Source organism: Cervus canadensis, chromosome 5, assembly GCF_019320065.1.
Source record: "Cervus canadensis isolate Bull #8, Minnesota chromosome 5, ASM1932006v1, whole genome shotgun sequence".
Taxonomy (NCBI): Eukaryota; Metazoa; Chordata; class Mammalia; order Artiodactyla; family Cervidae; genus Cervus; species Cervus canadensis.
This window is the reverse complement of record NC_057390.1, coordinates 52672444-52693038: the sequence shown is the minus strand read 5'-3', so window position 1 is coordinate 52693038 and position 20595 is coordinate 52672444. Positions and strand designations below refer to the sequence as shown.

Here is a 20595-nt window from a genome sequence, read left to right as displayed (position 1 = left end):
ATTAGAAACTTGGGATTAACACATACACACTACTGTATATAAAATAGATAGGCAACAAAGACAGACTGTGTAGCACAGGGAACTCTTCATGACACTCCTATATGGAGTATGATCTATATGGGAAAGGCATTTTGAAAAGAATGGATATATGTATAAATATGGCTGATTCACTTTGCGGTACAGCAGAAACTATCATAAAATTTTAAATCAGCTGTACCCCAATAAGGGCTTCGTAGGTGGTGCTAGTGGTAAAGAAATGGCCTGCTAAGGCAGGACACACAAGAGACATGGGTTCAGTCCCTCGGTTGGGAAGATCCCCTGGAAGAGGAAACGGTAACCCACTCCAGTATTCTTGCCTGGAAAGTCCCATGGACAAGAGGAGCCTGGAAAACTACAGTCCATGGGGTTGCAAAGAGTTGGACACGACTGAGCATGCACATGCATACTCCAATAAAAATTTGAAAATAAAAAGATAATAAAATAGATCAACAAGGAATAAAATCAAACAGATAATTTGAGAGCTGTGATGTTCCGTTCATCAAGAATTTGAGCTGTGCAGTGTTTTTTGATGTGTGTTTGATTAAAATCATCTTGCATTTTAAATAGTCACAATAGATTTTTGTGAGGGCTCCACACATTTCTGATTTTGTCAGTTTTAACTCTGCCATCTGTGTCCCTGGAGTACCTCTACTCTGTTTTTGGTCAGCCAAGGTGATGATTAAAGGGTTGGGAAACGGATGCTAATTATACAGATTCTGTTTAAGGGGCAAGTTACTTTCTCAGGAGAATCAGCATCAGCTGTCCCTGTTAGTTTATTGTCTTTCTAAAACTGCTAATGATATTATTGTTTGCCCCACCTATTTACACCGTGTAGCTCCAGAAGAGCAAAAAGTATCCTAGTCTTTGAACTTGAGTCCATGAAATTGTGCTAAGCAAGCAATCAGAAAAGTATCATAAGATGGGTATCTTACCTCTCCATAATGTGGTTATTGATTCCCAGCCAGAACTACTGGACATTTTTTTTTCGGAACCGTTTAAAGCTCCTGTAGTCAGCAGCATACGATTTAGTGAACACTGCTATACTCCAAGATAACCAGTTATTAAGCCACTAAGTCAAGTATAGAAGACTTGACTCAGTCTTTTCAGCTTTTACTTACCCAAATCCATTATGCTTTCAGAAGTCAGGGAGGCGGGCTTCCTTCCTGAGACAGTCTTGGGAAATTTAGTACCATTAGCTCACCAAGGAGCTATGCCACTTTTACTCATGGCCTAGTTACTTCCAGAAACCACAAATCAATCTAAATAGCCCAACATTTAATAGCTAATGATTGACTTTATTGTTTTCTGAGCTCCTAGGAAGGCAATTGACTCTTGTTGCCGAGCTAAGTTGTAAACAGTTCAGGAGTGGAGAAAGCAGAGGCCTGCTCCAGCTTGTAAATGTTACCTGTTTAGTTGATTTGAGCAGGTTTTAAAATTCTAGTAAATATAACCACATCACTCAGTTTTGGTTTACAGTCTCATAACACTGATCTATTAATGGTCTATTTATTTTTTTACTCATTAATTTTTTTTTTTCAAATGTCTACTGATTCTAGTCTATTATTCCCTTCCCTTTCCCATCTCCTTAGGAAGACTATCGTGCTAATTTTTTTAAAGGAGAAAATATTGTGATTTGAAAAATAAGACATTTTATTTCACTAGAGAGTTTCTGATATCATAACATAAACACTGTAGTTAAAGAATAGGTATGTGTCTGTGTGTGAGTGCACGTTGGACACTCTTTGTGACCCTATGGACTGTAGCCCACCAGGCTCTTCTGTCCGTGGGATTCTCCAGGCAAGAGTACTGGAGTGGGTTGCCATGCCCTCCTTCAATGGATCAAATCAGTCATTAAGTTTCTACTGTGTGCAGTCATCTTGCACTGGTGTTAAAATATTCACTGGCATTTAAAGCTGTGTTATTGATTGGTAGTCACTTCTGGACTGAAACTTAGTGTTGGATGCCAGAATTCTCAAAATCACAATATATAAAACCATATTCAGAGGCACTGCTATGTCAGTGGGTCCAGTGAGAAGCACAAAGGCAAGCCAAAAGAAAATAAGAAAGATAAGGATTTGGATTAAATCCATAACTAATTTAAAATATACAAGCCTGCCTTTGGAGATAGTGAAATTCTTAGCATCATGTTGGAAATATTTTGAGGGTGTTTAGAATACATGGCAAATGAAATTCTGATTTTAAGTGGACTTAGAAAGTAAAAATGCCAGTTTCAAACTCAACTTTCAAAAAACTAAGAACATGGCATCTAGTTCCATCACTTCATGGCAAACAGATGGAGAAAAAGTGGAAGCAGTGGCAGATTTTCTTTTCTTGGGCTCCAAAGTCACTGCGGACAGTGACTGCAGCCATTAAAGACGCTTGTTCCTTGGAAGAAAAGCTGTGACAAACCTAGACAGTATATTAAAAAGCAGAGACATCACGTTGCTGACAAAGGTCCGTATAATCAAAGCTATGGTTTTTTCCAGTAGTCATGTAAGAATGTGAGAGTGAGAGCTGGGCCATCAAGAAAACTGAGTGCCCAGGAACTGATGCTTTTGAACTGTGGTGCTGCAGAAAACTCTTGAGAATCCCTTGGACTTCAAGGAGATCCAACCAGTCCACCCTAAAGGAAATCAGTCCTGAATATTCACTGGAAGGACTGATGCTGAAGCTGAAGCTCCAGTGCTTTGGCTATTTGATACGAAGAGCCGAGTCACTGGAAAAGACCCTGATGCTAGGAAAGATTGAGGGCTGAAGGAGGAGAGGGTGACAGAGGATGAGATGATTGGATGGCATCACTGACTCAGTGGACATGAATTTGAGCAAACTCTGGGAGATAGTAAAGGACAGGGGAGCTTGGTGTGGTATAGTCCATGGGGTTGCAGAGTCAGGCACGAATGAGTGACAAAAAAAAGCAGCAGGTGTATATTGCAGAGCAGAGGCTGCCAGACTTTAGGATTTACAGATTAATAAACTAAAAAGAATAAATAATTAAAGCATTATTGGTAGCTGCCAGCTCTTTATTTTTGCTAAGTGTTGCTAGCACTATTCCCCTTATTAAGATTCTTTTGTGCAGTGAGGCTCTCACATTAGATTTGAGCCATAATAGAGTTTATTAAAACAAAGGATAAAAAACTCATTTCAAAAGATACACAAAGAGAAGCATATATACATATGTTACTGATTGGCATTTCCCTCACACAGGAGATGTGAGGAGCCCAGTCTGTTACCAGGATCAACTTTTGCCTGGGGACCTGCCACCAGCACATGCAGGAGATTGCGCGCTCTGGAGAGCCACCTCTGTGGCTTATACGTCCATTACCATAGTCCCTTCTCCAGGCTGGGACTCTTCTGTTGTCTGCAAGCCTTACTTCCAAACCACACTCAGGCTTCTCCTTGACTTTTACTGGGCTCCCTTGAACCTTGTATAAGTGCAAAAAAAAAAAAAAAACAAAAACTTTTTATTATGGAAAATTTCAAGCATATCTAACAGTAGAGCATATATAATGAACCATCATAAACCATCACCCAACTTCAACCATTATGAACTAATAGCCAGTCTTATTTTTTCTATACCTCCACACCTTTCCTTTACTCTAAAAAACTGAAACAAATCTCAAATCTATCACTTCATCCAAAGACATCTTGATATATATATACATATATATATATAAGCTATGGACATTTTAAATAAAATAACAAGTATTGCTAGGGTGTTTTAAAACATTAACTCTGTAATATCATCCAATATTTAGTCAATATTTACATTTCTTTGTTTTATAATGTACATATATACAAAATTACCTACAAGGGCTTCCCTGGTGGCTCAGATGGTAAAGCATCTGCCTGCAATGCGGGAGACCCATGGTCGGGAAGATCCCCTGGGGAAGGAAATGGCAACCCACTCCAGTACTCTGGCCTGGAAAATCCCATGGACAGAGGAGTCTGGTAGGCTACAGTCCATGTGGTCACAAAGAGTTGGACACGACTGAGCAACTTTACTTACTTACTTACTTACTTACATATTTATGATTATAGTTTATTTGTCCTATTCAGGATCCACAAAAGTCTGACATTTTTCCACTAGTTATTACTATTAGGATTTTCACAAGTGCATCCATGTGGTTTTATTTTACATGTTTGTCCCTTGGACTTCTGTGAATTGAGAATTTATCCCAAGATTGATCATTTTTATGTTTTGTTTTTTGTTGTTGCTTTTGGCAAGACTGTTTCATAGGTAGTGTTATATCATTCCATCAAAAGATACATAATATATGGTTCTCTGTTCTATTTATTAATATTTTAAGTCAATAGCCATTGAATACTTGGTTTACCACCTTTATCTCATTGAGAGTGCTGGCATTTTCTTACTTTTCATCTTACAAAGATGCAAACAAATATTACCCAAGACCTGATTTCTAGGAGCATTTTAAAGTTTTCATGTTGTTGTCCTTATATAGTTATATGCCAAATTCTAGCAATTATTCACTGCAATGCAAAAGTGTAATCTCAGGTCTCTATTACATACCAAACAAGGATGATAAAGAGCAAACAAAAGCATCATCCAAAATCATCATTTCATAAAATGAAAGGATTTTCAACAGAGGAAATGCAAAGCATTTAAAAGGCAGAATTTTAAATTATATGCATATATCTTTCTGGAAAATTCATCACAACATCCTGATTTCTCATGTCATCATGGACAGGGTCACTGCATTCTGGTCTCAAACAATGGACCAGAATATGGGAGCCTTTGTTTAGCTCCATGGTATTGGAAAACATGTGCTAGAAGCTAATGTGAAAATTTGTCCAGCTAAATTAAAGGACTAACAACTTTAAGAGTATCTTCAACTTATTATGTATTCCAAATCACTATATACAATTTTTTTAAAGCTATTAAAAGGCTATTCTTTAATTCACTAAACATGTATTGAGCACCGATTCTATGCCACGCAGTTATTCTGGCATTTGGAATATAAAAATACATTAGAATATAAATATAACAAAGATTAATAAAAAAGCAGAGTGGAGACGATATAACAAAAAGAAATTAAGAAGCTGCATTATTAATTCTTGCTCTGCCTCCAAGGAACCTCTTCATACCCTGGGGGTTTAGTATCCTGTAAATGGGTATAATAAGGCATATTTGTCTTTCTCTTTGAAAACCAAGTAACATAATGAACATTATCTGAAGAATCAAAGGTAAACTGTAAAATGTAAGAAATGATGTGATAACTTCTGGAACTTAATCTGTGGTTTCTCATAGCATATATTCTCACTGCAGTAAACTTGAAATATATCCCTAGTATCACTGTTTTTCTCATCCCCTTTTGCTGATAAGGAAATGGTCCTCCGAATGTGACATGACTTAACAGAACTGTTAAGGTCTTAGATCTGTTAAGATCAGTAGGTTGAGCCTACTGATCTCAGTTGTGTGCTCCTCCTCTGCTCCACAGTAATGGTTCTTTCACAGTAGATACTATATGCTTGCACAGTGCATTCAAACCCCCCAGGGCATTAAGGGTGTAATAGGGAAGTGATTGAAAAAGCAAGAGAGTCCCAGAAAAACATCTATTTCTGCTTTATTGACTATGCCAAAGCCTTTGACTGTGCAGATCACAATAAACTGTGGAAAATTCTGAAAGAGATGGTACTACCAGACCACCTGACCTGCCTCTTGAGAAACCTGTATGCAGGTCAGGAAGCAACAGTTAGAACTGGACATGGAACAACAGACTGGTTCCAAATAGGCAAAGGAGTATGTCAAGGCTGTCTATTGTCACCCTGATTATTTAACTTATATGCAAAGTACATCATGAGAAACACTGGGCTGGAAGAAGCACAAGCTAGAATCAAGATTGCTGGGAGAAATATCAGTAACCTCAGATATGCAGATGACACCACCCTTATGGCAGAAAGTGAAGAAAAACTAAAGAGCCTCTTGATGAAAGTGAAAGAGGAGAGTGAAAAAGTTGGCTTAAAGCTCAACATTCAGAAAACTAAGATCATGGCATCTGGTCTCATCACTTCATGGCAAATAGATGGGGAAACAGTAGAAACAGTGTCTGACTTTATTTTTCTGGGCTCCAAAATCACTGCAGATGGGGACTGCAACCATGAAATTAAAAGATGTTTCCTCCTTGGAAGGAAGGTTATGACCAACCTAGACAACATATTAAAAAGCAGAGACATTACTTTGTCAACAAAGATCCATCTAGTCAAGGCTATGGTTTTTCCAGTGGTCATGTATGGATGTGAGAGTTGGACTATAAAGAAAGCTGAGCACCAAAGAATTGATGCTTTTGAACTGTGGTGTTGAAGACTCTTGAGAGTCCCTTGGACTGCAAGGAAATCCAACCAGTCCATCCTAAAGGAGATCAGTCCTGGGTATTCATTGGTAGGACTGATTTTGAAGCTGAAACTCCAGTACTTTGGCCACCTGATGTGAAGAGCTGACTCATTTGAAAAGACCCTGATGCTGGGAAAGATTGAGGCAGGAGGAGAAGGGGACGACAGAGGATAAGATGGTTGGATGGCATCACTGACTTGATGAACATGGGTTTGGGTGGACTCCCAGGAGTTGGTGATGGACAGGAGGGCTTGGCATGCTGCTGTTCATGGGGTCACAAAGAGTCGGACATGACTGAGTGAATGAACTGAACTGAACTGAGGGAAGTGATCTCATTTTGAAAGGCAGGAGTGAGCAGATACAAAGGCAGGCGGCCAGGAGGCTCCCAAGGATTCTCTCTGCTAATCACTTGCTCTGCTGGCCCTGCTGCTCCCAGCCCTGGCAGCCCTTCCCTTCTCCTTTGCCCCTTCTAATCCCCACTTTCCTGTTCTCTTGACACTAGCTTCATGAGACATTCAGTGTTTCGATCATAGCTTTATGTGTTACTGACCTTGTCCAGTCAATCTGACCTTGTATTACCAATTCTAACTCCTTGAAGAAAAGGAATGACACAGATTGAAATGCTTGGCCTGGGAATTTGAATCCATTTCAGCTGTTTTGGTTGATATAATATGTTTAAAATACCAAATTTGAATGCCTTTATACTAGACTTGCATGTTCTAATTCCTCCATTGCCTTTTGGACTATACTAGCCCTTTTACACACTTCTCAGACTTCCCTCACCCCTGAAAGCATCTGAGTTGACTCCTGGTGGACTGACTTTTTCCCTACAGACTGTACCAGGCAGATCTTGGGTTCTTTGGGGTTAGTTTACTTTGAGTCTCAAATCAAAAGTATTTCCTGCGGCATCTCTCTCACTGTTCAGAATTTAGTACTGACGTGGCCAAAATTACAGTGGCCTGCACCCAATAATGAGCCTTAGGAGGTTCAAGTGAGAGTATAGATGGAGGGGAAGAGAGTTAAGAAGAGCCCAGTTAAAATGCATTATTGTGTGTACTCAAGAATCTTGAAGCAATGACTTGTTATTAACACTTTGCTCTTCTGGCAGAAATGCCTACTGGCATAAGGCTGAGTAATATTTGGTTGATCACAAAAGGGTCCCTTTATCTTCTTTGTGAAAGGATTCTCCTGGATGTGGCACTCTCCAGGGATGGTGCAAAGTTACACAGCAGCCTATTTTCCCTTGGCCCTAACATCATTTTCACTCTTATCCTCTTCAATACAGGTTGCCAATTTGGCCTGTTCCATCTCCAACAATGAGGAAGGGGTGAAATTAGTTCGGATGGCAGCCACTCAGATTGACAGCCTGTGTCCTCAGGTAAGCCTCATTCACTTTGTTTTCAAAGCCAATATTTTGGATCTTGTGCACTCCAGCCTTCCTGTCCCTCATTCCTTGCCTTGTCCTGTTTCCTCTTCCTGGAAAGTGCTACTCATCATTCATGGACATTTCCAGTTCTGCCTTTCTCAAAAAGAACTGCTAATTGCTCCAGTCTCTCCAAAGTTACTGTAGTGATTATTGTCTTTTCCACCCCTATTGACTTTTTCTACTTGTCTTGAATTGTTATTTCAACACTCCATATCTATTCACTTTGTCTCCCTCACAAAATTATATGCTTGTACGAGGAGAACAAGAGTTATATTTCTGCCCCATCTGTGCTAAAAAGACTTGGTTCAATATACACTTTTGGAAACCTATATCTTAAAAAAAGAAGAGCAAACAAAAGACTAGTATTTGATAACCTACTCCATCTTTCATGTTTTGATTGTCCTCCCAAACACTGAGAATCCCCTTATCTGCCGAAGCTGCAAGGTCCAGGGTTTCAACATGGTCTTTGACTTGCTTTTCCTCTTTTGATGAGTGTAATCCATATGTCCATGGATTATTTCTAACAAATAGGTCATCAACGCCGCTCTCACACTGGCTGCCCGGCCGCAGAGCAAAGTTGCCCAGGACAACATGGACGTCTTCAAAGACCAATGGGAAAAGCAAGTTCGAGTGCTGACAGAGGCTGTGGATGACATCACCTCAGTGGATGACTTCCTTTCCGTCTCAGGTAATCACAAACGGGCCCTTACAAGGTAGTTGAAGGAAGAGAACAAGATGAGATGAGGAATATCTTGCAAGTGTCATGGGTCTGTGTTTCAAGTGCTCTCCTTGACCCTTTGAGCTTTCAATCATCTCTGCAACTGTGATTGTAACACCCTCTTGAAAATTTGTCTCTGCTGTGCACATTATTTCAAGACATCGAGTCAAAATATTTGGGGGGAAAACACAACTTTCTGATTATAGATATTAGAAACCTGAAAGATTGTTTAAGTAGATCTAGGCTCCTTTCTAGTTCCTGGAGTTTTTAAAATAGGATGGCCTTTGCTGCATCTAAATCACTCATCTAAAAAAGTGTGGGATATGAGATTGGTTATGTTGAAAAATCAAAAAAATCAATTAGTTATCCCAATTTGCCTGTGTTAAGTACCCCCGCCCCCCCTCCCCAGCCCTGCCCAAGTGAATGAAGTTACGTAGGTTTTTGATAAGCTGGGAAAAAAATTTTAGCCACCAAATGAACGCATTAGAAATCACTTAGGAACTATTGAGGTTTTGAACACTTGACCCTGAAGTTGTGGAAGGAAGTGAAAATAAACAGAACTCATCATCACTGGAAATTGTAACTTAATGCTTTGTAGATGAAGCCAGACTGAAGGATGGCAATCCACTCCAGTATTCTTATCTGGAAAATCCCATAGGCAGGCTACAGTCCATGGGATCACAAAGAGTCAAACATGACTGAGCAACTAACACAAGGGATGTTAGTACATTTGAATAACCATGTAGTCAATTTTACCTTTAACAGGGCTCATCAATGCTGTTTCAAAAGTGGGCTACCAGCCAGCTCATAGGCCTTTTTCCAAACAGATTTGGCCCAATTCATATAGAGAAGTCTCTGTGGGAGCATGAGGAAGGAGGTCACCAGAAGTCTCAACTCCCTTGTGAGGCATTAAAATAACCAAATGGCTCTTAAAAATTCAAATTAACCAGGTGTTGACTCTACCCAGAGGTGTATGGAAATCATACCTGCCAACTCATGTGCCCTGGCCTTGACCAGAGCTTACCGAGGTCTGAGAGGGAGGGGTTGCAGCACAACTCACGGGATCCAGGCTGATGGAGCCTGACTGCAACAAAGGGGAAGGGATTTCTGGGGCAGGCTTAGTGTATCTGGGAACTTTTCTCTAGTTGTAGTCTTTCCATTCACCAAGAAACTGACAATGAATTCCCACTAGGCTTGTATTTAAAGCTTGTCTAATAGTAGTACAGTTGAACCTGTAGATCTGAGGGATGATGGAAAAGCCAACTTTAAAATCATGGAGGGAAAGTCGAGGGAGATGGGAAAAATGAGCCAACACACGCTTGGTGCTGTCAATTTTAAAAAAATGCATAACATGAGAATGGCGGATTAAGTTTTATTTGGGCAATGAGGGCTGCAGCCCAGGAGACAGCACCTCAGATAGCTCTAGGGAAACTGCTCCAAACAGGTGGGGGCAAAGGATAGTATATGTGTGACTTTGGTAAAGGGGGAGTACATGCAATTAAGCTCGTATTTAAAAGTTTCTGCTGGTCTCATGAAGCTTCTGCTAGTCACGAGAAACAGTTGTCACCATGAAGGAATTTAGTGCTTTTCTAGATATGAGGCTTCACTTTCACTTTTCACGTTCATGCATTGGAGAAGGAAATGGCAACCCACTCCAGTGGTCTTGCCTGGAGAATCCCAGGGACCGGGGAGCCTGGTGGGCTGCCGTCTCTGGGGTTGCACAGAGTCAGACACGACTGACACAACTTAGCAGCAGCAGCAGATACGAAGAGATACAAGAATTGGGCTCATAAAATCAGCTCCTGAGACTATCTGACTATCTGAGGACCTGCACTACTAGTTTTTCCATGAGAACAGAGTGCCTCATTTCTGCTCTCCTCCCTGCACTCCTTCAGGGGTGTTGGAGGTCAGCAGCTGCAGCAGCACATGATTGAATCCTTGTAGAGTAAATGACAAGCACCCATGGCAAGTGCCAATTCGTAGTTGACAGTATCTGTTATTTGTCTGATTTTCTGCTATTTGCTTTCATTCTCACCAAAATTTTATGTCAGTTATCACTATTCTGAATCTTCCTTTGAGAAAAGTAAGTCACTAACGTGTAGGTAACTTGGCAGAGGTGGAATTATAATCCAGATTATCCTCTTTCCAGAATCTATATAGTTCTCAGCAAGTCTGGATAGAAGGGTGTTTTACCAGCTTTTTGCAGCTCCCTTCCCCACCTCCAATCCCCTCCTCTCTCCTGCCCTGTACTACTGTGGGTCCACTCTCTCTTCCCTTTTAGAAACCTGACTTGTTTTTCATTCCCAAGGTGCTTTACTTTTGATGACTTGTCAAAGCGGCTATTCATTTAAACATACCTGTGTCCAGGAGTTGGCTGATAAAGAATTCAATGCGTTGCCATTCATGGAATTTTTTGCTTCCCTGATACATGAGTCCTAACAATGCAAAAGATATCCAAGAAGTGCATGTCTCAGAAGATGCTTAGAAATTGTTCGACTAGGCATGTTGGGGATCCGAATGATGAAGAACAGAAGACTGGACACCAAGACTGAGATATTTCTTGTTTCTAGTCAATCTTTGCCAGGATGGGTATAAGGGTCCCCAGAAAGGGAGAGGGGGACTCCAATCAGCCTCAGATCTCATATAGCAATCCTAACAGCCCCTGGAAATCTTACTCTGCTCCCCTCCCTATTTACAAATGAATAGAAAATACCTACATACTACCTTTCTCAAAGAGGAGTCATTTCAGAACTTAAAACTTTCCCAACCTACCCTTTTCTTTAAATGCACGTACAGAAATTTCTGAGGGTAGAAAAAAGCCGGGCAAGGAGTCTTATCTCAGGCTGTTTCAATAACGCAAAGCTTCTCTTAATTTTCTTCCACCGGGCCTGCCTCTCTGCCACCTTTCTCCCTGCTGTGCTTTTGTGCATCTCATTATTACCAGCAACACGAAAAGGCTTTGGCTTCCGCTGATAACGCTGTATGGTCCAACCGCAGTGGTACAAGTGCGGTGGCATGCCATGACAGGAAAAGGAACAGGCGCTGTCAGGAAGCCGGCCTTGGCAGGACCCGCTGGAGCGTGCCTTTGGACTTGACAATCGGAGGCAGCAGGCACCTTTCCACAGATGGGCTTGACAAATAATGACACAGCCCACTCCGTCCTGCTGGTAGACTGTGGATGCAGCCCAATAGTTGGGGAAACTACTTCTCATCTCCTCTATAAGCTGGAGCCAAAACATTTGCATCAGTAAACTGCAGGTTTGGCCCAGGAGATATTTTGGAATGGCATTAATGGCATTTTATGTATCAGTTTCTTCTTAAGGGAATATCTATTCTGGCAGGAAACTCTATTTTGGAGGCAAGAATAAAAAAGGTTTTTTTTAAGGGATAGTTTTGTTTTTCTTTCTTTTTTTCATGCTACCTGAACTTGTATGTCTGAGTGCTTAATTTGTCCATATGAAAAGCAGCAAGTTTGGGGAGCAATGATGCTAGCTATTAACATTATAGGAGCGAAACCAATTTTCTGATGTGGTCTGGGTTCATAAAAAAGTGAAACGACTGTGTTAGAGCACTTAAACTTTTCCCACTGGGCAAAAACTACCATTTTTAATAGTGTCTTAAAATGAGCGTCTTGGCTTTAACCATGTGACAGTTTAATTCTTGGGTTTGGCTCACAAAATAACAGGCATCTAAGATCTGAAAAAGCTATTAACTCAATCCCATAATGTCTGGAAGTTTTGTTTTGTTTACCTCTTCCTCTTTCATTTACTTTTTTTTTTAACTCCAGGGTCTTGAGTTTGTTCCCTTAAAACATTCACAGACTGAACTTTGCTTATGATTTTGGAAACTGTAGTTTTAGAGCTAATAATAATGCAGTCATTTGGTCATCAGTGATTTAACATGATTACATCTTTTCTGAAAGAATAAGGCTGCAAAAATTTAAGGAAGTTTATCACAAACTTATGTTACCGGCAAATCTTTTATGATTTTAAAAACTATGCTTCACATTCAGGCGTAACATCCAAAGTACCTAAGGGGTTCACCCCCACAGTGTAACCCTCTCTGAAATGCACATGCTTTCTATTATTACTTTCCCTTCTATGTTGTTTTCTAGTTGGAACATCATCCCTCTATCTCCTTACTTAATGAATTCTTTCTCTTGGAAATACCTTAGAGTAAAAATATATAATTGTCCCCTTTCAAAGGACATATTTATTCAGTATTTCTTCTTTTCTTTTGGAATGTTTATTATGTATTTATTTTTGGCCAAGCTGGGTCTTCATTGCTCCTCGAGCATTTCTCTAGTTGTGATGAGGGAGGGCTACTCTCTAGCTGTGGTGCACGAACTTCTCATTAGAGTGTCTTCTCTTGTTGTAGAGCACAGACTCTAGGGTGCACAGGCTTCAGTAGTTGTGGCACACAGGCTTTCTTGCCCCACGGCATGTAGGATCTTCCCGGATCAGGAGTCAAACCTGTGTCTCCTGCTTTGGCAGGCAGATTCTTTACCACTGAGACACAAAGGAAGCCTTCCAATTGGTTTTTAAGTATGTCAGTGACATAAAGGGCTTCCCTAATACCTTAGTCGGTACAGAATACTCTTGCAATGCGGGAGAGCAGGGCTCGATTTCTGGGTCAGGAATATTTCCCTGGAAAGAGAAATGGCAGCTCACTCCAGTAGTCTTGCCTGGGAAATCCCATGGACAGTGGAGCCTGGCAGGCTAAAGTCCATGGAGTTGTAAGAGTCAGACACAACTTAATGACTAAACCACCACCACCAGTGATATAAAATCATATAAATGTGGATATGTCCTCTCCACAGAAAACCATATCTTGGAGGATGTGAACAAATGTGTGATCGCCCTTCAAGAAGGGGATGTGGACACTCTGGACCGGACTGCAGGGGCCATCAGGGGCCGGGCTGCTCGAGTTATACACATCATCAATGCTGAGATGGAGAACTATGAAGCTGGTGTTTATACTGAGAAGGTGCTGGAAGCTACAAAACTGCTATCTGAGACAGGTAACCATGGATATTAGATTCGACCAAAATGTCAGACCCATGATGAATTTCCATACCTGAATAAATCTGTTTCATTGTTTCCTGTAGATCTTTATGCTTCTAAATCACACATGATCATAAAATTGGTGCTCTTTATTTCTTGGGTTTGAATTGGAATACTTTAGCAGAATCACAATTTATTATTGCAGTATATACTACTCTACAGTTTTTGTGTATAATCATTTGATTCTCACAAGAACCTTATGAAGTAGGCAGATTTTTTATTATCTCCCATTATGAATATGAAAATGGAATTTTGAATGAGATAAGAGACGGAAAAAGGTCACGAGTCTAGAGAATAGTGAGTATGTGATTGGAACTTGGAATTTCGAACTTGTAAAGCATTTCTCTATCTGTTTCTTGAGAAGATGTGACTATGAGAGAGGACCACGCACAACCAGGGAAAAGCATAAAGGCTTCCAGTAGTACGTGGATATGAAGTGGTCATAGGAGGTAGTGGTTACTGAAAAGGGGCTAGACTTTCAGTATATGCCCAACTCCACTGGTGAAAGTCTGCATATCTTCTTTCAGGGGTACCTGGCTGCCCTCTGGGGAATCATGGTCATGATGAGAGATAGTTACTTATGACAGAGAGCCTGCCATAGCTCTCTAATGCACTGAGATGGAAAAAATACTTGTTTCCACTGAGTTAACACAATAGCCCATAACTTTGGATAGTTATGTCAGCGACTGACCTATTTTCAGTAGTTTTTGCCCTGATATAACTGATATCTCTTGGCTTCAGACCCTTTCTAAAGTTCCTCATGTCTTGTGTTTTGATATGTACGTGTCTTAGTTGCTCAGTTGTGTCTGGCTCTTTGCGATCCCATGGACTGTAGCCTGCCAGGCTCCTTTGTCCATGGAATTCTCCAGGCAAGAATACTGGAGCGGAGTGCCATTCCCTTCTCCAAGGGATCTTCCCGACCCAGGGATCAAACTCAGTCTCCTGCACTGAGGGCAGATTCTTTATTGTCCGAGCCACCAAGGAAATCCATTAATATATGGGGGAATGAAAGTAGAAAAAAAGTCCAAGGAAGGAGAAAAGATGAATAGAATTTAACTCTATATGTTGGCTGGAGTTATGAATGGGTAACAAATCCAGTTCTATGTATACATAGAAGGAACTCACCTCAGCTTCAGTGGGAATTGTCTCTGGTCTGTACGTAGATTTTGGAGCTCACTAGGCTTTTAAAAACAGACGTATCTCTGAAAAGTCAGATATAGCAGTGTTCTAAGTTCTACATGGTAAGACATATTAGTAGAAATATGTTTCCTTCTACAGGGAAAGGATATTTACAGACTTCTGTCTAGTCTAGAATAGCAAGAAGAAACAATATGTAAACAGACTTTGGTTGCTCGCTCTGAAATACATGCAGAAAGGGAATAGGGTCATATCACATGGGTCATATCACCCATATCTAGGGATTGTTGCTCTTGAGAAGCCTGACAGACTTAGAATTAGAAATAATAATGACAATAATACAATATATCTACATTTTAACTAGGGGCTTCCCTGGTGACTTGGACTGTAAAGAACTTGCCTGCAATGTGGAAGACCTGGGTTTGACCCCTGGGCCAGGAAGATCCCCTGGAGAAAGGAATGGCATGGTGGAGTGGACCAGTATTCTTGCCTGGAGAGTACCATGGACAGAGGAGCCTGGCAGGCTACTGTCCTTGGGGTCGCAAAGAGTCGGACACGACTGAGCCACTCACACTTCCACATTTTAACTAGTGCTTCCCTGATGGCTCAGCGGGCAAATATCTGCCTGCAGTGCAGGAGACGCAGGAGACATGTTTGATCTCTGGGTCAGGAAGATCCCCTGGAGGAGGAAAAGGCAACCGGCTCCAGTATTCTTGCCTGAAAAAATCCCTAGTGGGCTACAATCCAAAGAGCTGCAAGGAGTCAAGTCAGACACAACTGAGCGACTAGGGCCCTCTGCCCCCCACACAGTTTAATTAACTGAAATTCAGCACTATTTTCTTTCAAATAGACTTGCCCTTTGCATTCACTAGAGCAACACAGTTCAAGTCATACAGTGCTTCTTTACTCATTAAAAAAAAATTAGAAACAGGTATTTTTGGGCTTCCCTGATGGTGCAGTGATTAAGACTTCCACTTTTCAATGCAGGGGATGTGGGTTCAATCCCTGATAGGGAAGCTAAGATCCTACATGCCCTGGGGCCAAAAAACCGAAATAGCAAACAGAAGCAATATTGTAACAAATTTAATAAAGATAGAAAGGCTTTTATAATGGTCCCCTTCAAAAAAAATCTTAAAAAAAATTATTTTACTCTCCTGTATATGCTGTTTTTTTTTTTTTTTCTTCCCATTCACCCTTAAAGGGACCCTCTCACATTTCTGCAGTTCTCAGTTCCTGACCCATTGCTTCTATTATGTTATGAAGTCTCAGCTTCATGGGGCATATCTGATACATAGCAGCATTCCCTCCAATCTGACACTGACTGAAGAGTATCCAAGAAGGATGGAGGACATGGAGACAAAATTCTCAGCTCACAACTGTTTGGAAAGATGATTGTAGCAGATGACACCCAGAGCCAGTTTACATGTGACTTTGTGCACACAAAAACTTCAAACGTTGTTTAAGAGACATTCTGGAACTTTTTCGTATTGCATCTTGGAGTGCTTTAATGAACAGCAGGAGTGGTACCCGTGGGATCAAAATCTACATAAAGGCAAGGACAGTGTGCTTAGTTGAGTGAAATATTTTAACATAATTTTCACCCAAAGTCTTAAAATGTAAATAGTATTCTGGTTGAATTTTTTTAATGAAACAGAGCAATCTATCCTGGATTATTGTTGCTAATCAAGATTTTGCCCTTATTTGTTAATTTTCAGATCTTTAAAAATTATCATCTCAGCCTTTCTTTTGCAGTGATTGAATAATCTCAGCACTCAACTAAAGGCACCTTTCTGCTTCTGATTTCCCCATCCAAGTCTTAATTGAAAAGAAAAGAAGAGCAAGGCATTTAGATTCTTTCTGTTTTTCAGCCTCTATTGAAAATCACTAGGAAAGCAGCCAGGTAAAAGAGACTGAAATAGACAGATTATAAATAACTAGCAGAAAATACAGGAATACATGTCAAGGAAATGTAGATATTAGTGGGCTAAGAACTAGAATATATAAGGTATATAAATTATTTTCCTCCTATCCTCAATGGTTCTTTTCTTCCTTAAATAAGAGCAATATTGTTTCTTTATGGGTAACTAGAGAGGTTGTCAAAGAAATGAAAGCAAAAGTTTAGCTGTTAGTAGGACAATTGACATATACACTGATTCCACATGGAGGAAGAATGCCTCTGTTTGTCATTGCTATGATGAAAACCTGGCTATCTCATGTAGAACATGAGGTTTAAAAATGCATAATACAATGTGACTTAGGCTTCCCTGGTGGTTCAGTGCTAAAGAATCCTACCAATGCAGGATATGTGGGTTTGATTCCTGGTTTGGGAAGATCCCCTGAAGAAGCAAATGGCAACCCATTCAGTATTCTTGCCTGGGAAATCCTATGGACAGAGGAGCCTGGCAGGCTATATATAGTTCATGGGACCACAAAATGGTGACTTAATACCTAGAATTTCTCTGTAAGAAATGATTAAATATACAAGCTAATAAAAAACTTTAGCAGTTAATTCACTGGTTGCTAATTAGAATTATTGGGGAATGTACTAGAGACATGGAATTTGAGGAAGAACATAAGGTCAGTTCTGGACTTATGGTTATACAGAGTTTTGTTGGTTATATAGATTTTATAAAATGGAATAGGCCCTTTGTCTGTGTCTGGCTATGCTTATGAGATCCACATCCTCAAATAAATGCTCCTATGCTGGCACTATTTGTAATGAACCTGCCTGCAGGAGATATAAGGGACATAGATACAATCCATGGGTCAGAAAGACCCCCTGGAGGAGGGCATGGCAACCCACTCCAGTATTCTTGCCTGGAAGTTGCTTCAGTGGTGTTTGACTCTTTGCGACCCTATGTACTATAGCCCACCATGTTCCTCTGTCCATGAGATTCTCCAGGCAAGAGTACTGCAGTGGGTTGCCATGCCTTCCTCTAGGAATCTTCCCAACCCAGGGATAGAACTTGAGTCTCTTATGTCTCTTGCATTGGCCGGGTAGCTGTGGGGTGTTCTTTATCACTCATGCCACGTGGGAAGCCCCCCAAACTCCTATTCAGATCACTAATATCCAAATTTCTACCTTTGGGCTAATGTTTTGCTCCTGATTTTTTTTTTTTAATTCTTGTGCAGTCACTTTTTTTATACAAGTTTATCAAACTTTGTCCTGAGAGTACATTTTATTTTGGGGAGAGAACACAGGACAGTGGGCAAGCAGTGGAAGGTACCAAGAAAAGGGAAAAAAGGAAGAATCCAGGACATGGAAGACAGATCACTATGTTTTCTCTTGCCTTGTCACAACCTGCCAGGTTCTGCCCAGTTTTGTTTCTGAGCTGTTAGATTGAAGACTCTAAGGCAGATGTTCTCAGCCTCTGTATTTTTGACATTTGAGTCTTGGTAGTTCTTTCTTGGGGTGGAGGGAGCTATCCTGTGGATTAAAGATGCTTGGCATCCCTGGCCTCACCACACTAGATGCTTGTAGAACCTCTTCCTTTCCCACTTCAAACTGTGACAAAGGTGGCTCTAGACATTGCTAGATGTTTTTGGGGTGGACAAAATAATCCTCACTTAAGATAACTGCCACTAAGTGGCTAAAAACTGAGAAAGTTCCAAAGAGTGACGAGATAGTTTATATTTTATTTTTGATAAATTGCTTAGTAAAGAGTAAGTAAATTGTTTTGAAGTGTATGTTTTGTTTTGATATGAAAGCTGAGTTACTTTTGAAAACACAATTTTGTGGATTATTAGTATGTTAAAACTTTAGGGTGACATTATATAAAAATTTGCCTATTTATTTTTTATAAATCTAATGTAAGCTGATGAAAGCACCATAAACCTGACGTACATCAGACCCACTAAATACTTACGTATTTAATTGCCTCTTTAGTAAAAACTGAATTATAGGAAATTGCCAATAGTTTGGTAGTGAATGCACACCCAATGAGATCCATCTCTAGAGATCTTGTTTGCAAAGTCAGGTGGCTCTGGAAAGTGGAAGAGGGTGTACATTCAATAATGTTATGCTTAGATATACAGAGAGAAGCTCATTCTTCACTGAACAGATTACGTTGAAATGCCATTTTTGTAAATTTGATGGCTGATGCAAATTTGTGGCAATGTCTATACCATCAGGTTGGGAGATCTTTGGAACCATGCCATCAGTTCCTTCTTCAGAGGGGACCAAAAAAAGGATATTAAAAAATAAATCTCTTTAATGAAAATTCTATTATTAATCACTTCATATATGACAATTAAAATTCCATTATTTTGGAGAACACGTGGACCAAACAGATGGTGTAATTTTTTTTTTTTTTAAATCAAGACTTGTTAAAGAGCAGTTAAATGTTCACAGAAATATTGAGGGGAAGGTATCAAGATTTTCCATATTCCCTTCATTCTGCACATGGAGGGTGTCTCCCATTATCAACATCCTCTACCAGACTGGTACATTTTTTACCCTTGATGAACCTACACTGAAACATTATAATCACCCAAAGTCCACAGTTTACATTTTGGCTCATTCTTGATGTTCTATATTTTGTGGTATTTGGACTAATGCATAATGGCATACATCCATCATGATGGTATCATACAGTGTGTTCTTCACTGCCCTAAAACTTCACTGTACTTTATTCATCCCTCTCCCCCTCCCAATCCCCTGACAGCCACTTGTCTTTTTACTTTTTCCATAATTTTGTCATTTCTAGAATATCATATAATTGGGATCATATAGTTTGTAGCCTTTCAGATTGACTTTTCTAACTTAGTAGAGATGATATAATTTTTACTTTCATACTTCTGTTAAGTAAAGTTTTCCTAAGAGAGTTTTTTTTTTTTTTTTAACATCATTTCTATGTATTTTGCCAAGAAAATGTAAGAGGAACAAATAGAAAGTACCCAAACTGGATATGATAATAAGGGATACCATTGTGTTAGTACCATGTAGATAATGAAATCCAGTTAAGGAGTCAGAAGAACTCCATTCCTTGACTTCTACCAAATAAATGTGACCTTACATAAATTAGTTAATGCCCCTGAGCCTCAGTTTGATGTTTTGACATCTAAGCCTAATCAATATTGTTATTTTGTTTATTTGTGTTTCACTGTTTCCTTGCTTCCTGATGACTGAACCCAACATGGACAATCATTGCCCATGAATCCTCTGAATAAACCCTCTGCTCCATCTGGACAGGTGTATTCATTTTTCTCCAGGCAAAACACATCCATGCTGTTCCCACTTGCTTTGCTGCATCTTCACCATTTTTTCCTCCTCCTCTACATCTGTGTATTGAAATTATACTTATGAGCTGACTCAAGTTTCAGTTGGAGGCAACGAGGATCTATTTCTGAGTCTGATGACATTTAATACATCTTCTTCAGTATCAGTGGTCCACAGAAAGATTGTCAGTTCTTAGAGGCAGATGTTCTTATACGTGCGTAGGGCCTGAACTTGGATCATCACACCATTAGATCCCCTGGAGGAGGGAATGGCTACCCACTCCAGTATTCTTGCCTGGAGAATTCCATGGATGGAGGAACCTGGCAGGCTCACAAAGAATTAGACACAACTGAGCGACTAACACTTTCACTTTTTTCAGCTTTAATATGTATGTATTGATTAAATGAATACGAAAAATAGGATATGATTTTTATTTTTTCAGTAGAGAATATGTCCACTAGCAGCCTAGGGCTTACAACTCAAGTTTCCAGGATTAAGAGAGACACTTCCTTTCACCTGCTTTTCTACATATCAAAGGAAAATAACCTTATTGGCCAGTGGGGGGTATGCTTATTTCACTTGATCTGATTTCTTTTTTTTTAATTGTTCCACTCTCAGAAATTAACAGAATGAATGTACAGAGAA

The 20595-nt window shown here is 40.0% G+C and overlaps 1 protein-coding gene across 5 annotated transcripts in view; it reads left to right on the top strand.

Annotated features, from left to right (window-relative positions):
- Positions 1-20595, top strand: part of CTNNA2 (catenin alpha 2) — a 1320456-nt gene that overhangs the window by 1202546 nt on the left and 97315 nt on the right. For all 5 annotated transcript variants that reach the window (XM_043468829.1, XM_043468828.1, XM_043468827.1 and 2 more), the window contains 3 exons: positions 7674-7766; positions 8346-8502; positions 13352-13552. In XM_043468829.1, coding sequence (XP_043324764.1) covers positions 7674-7766; positions 8346-8502; positions 13352-13552 — 451 coding nt within the window. The remainder of the gene's footprint in view (positions 1-7673; positions 7767-8345; positions 8503-13351; positions 13553-20595) is intronic.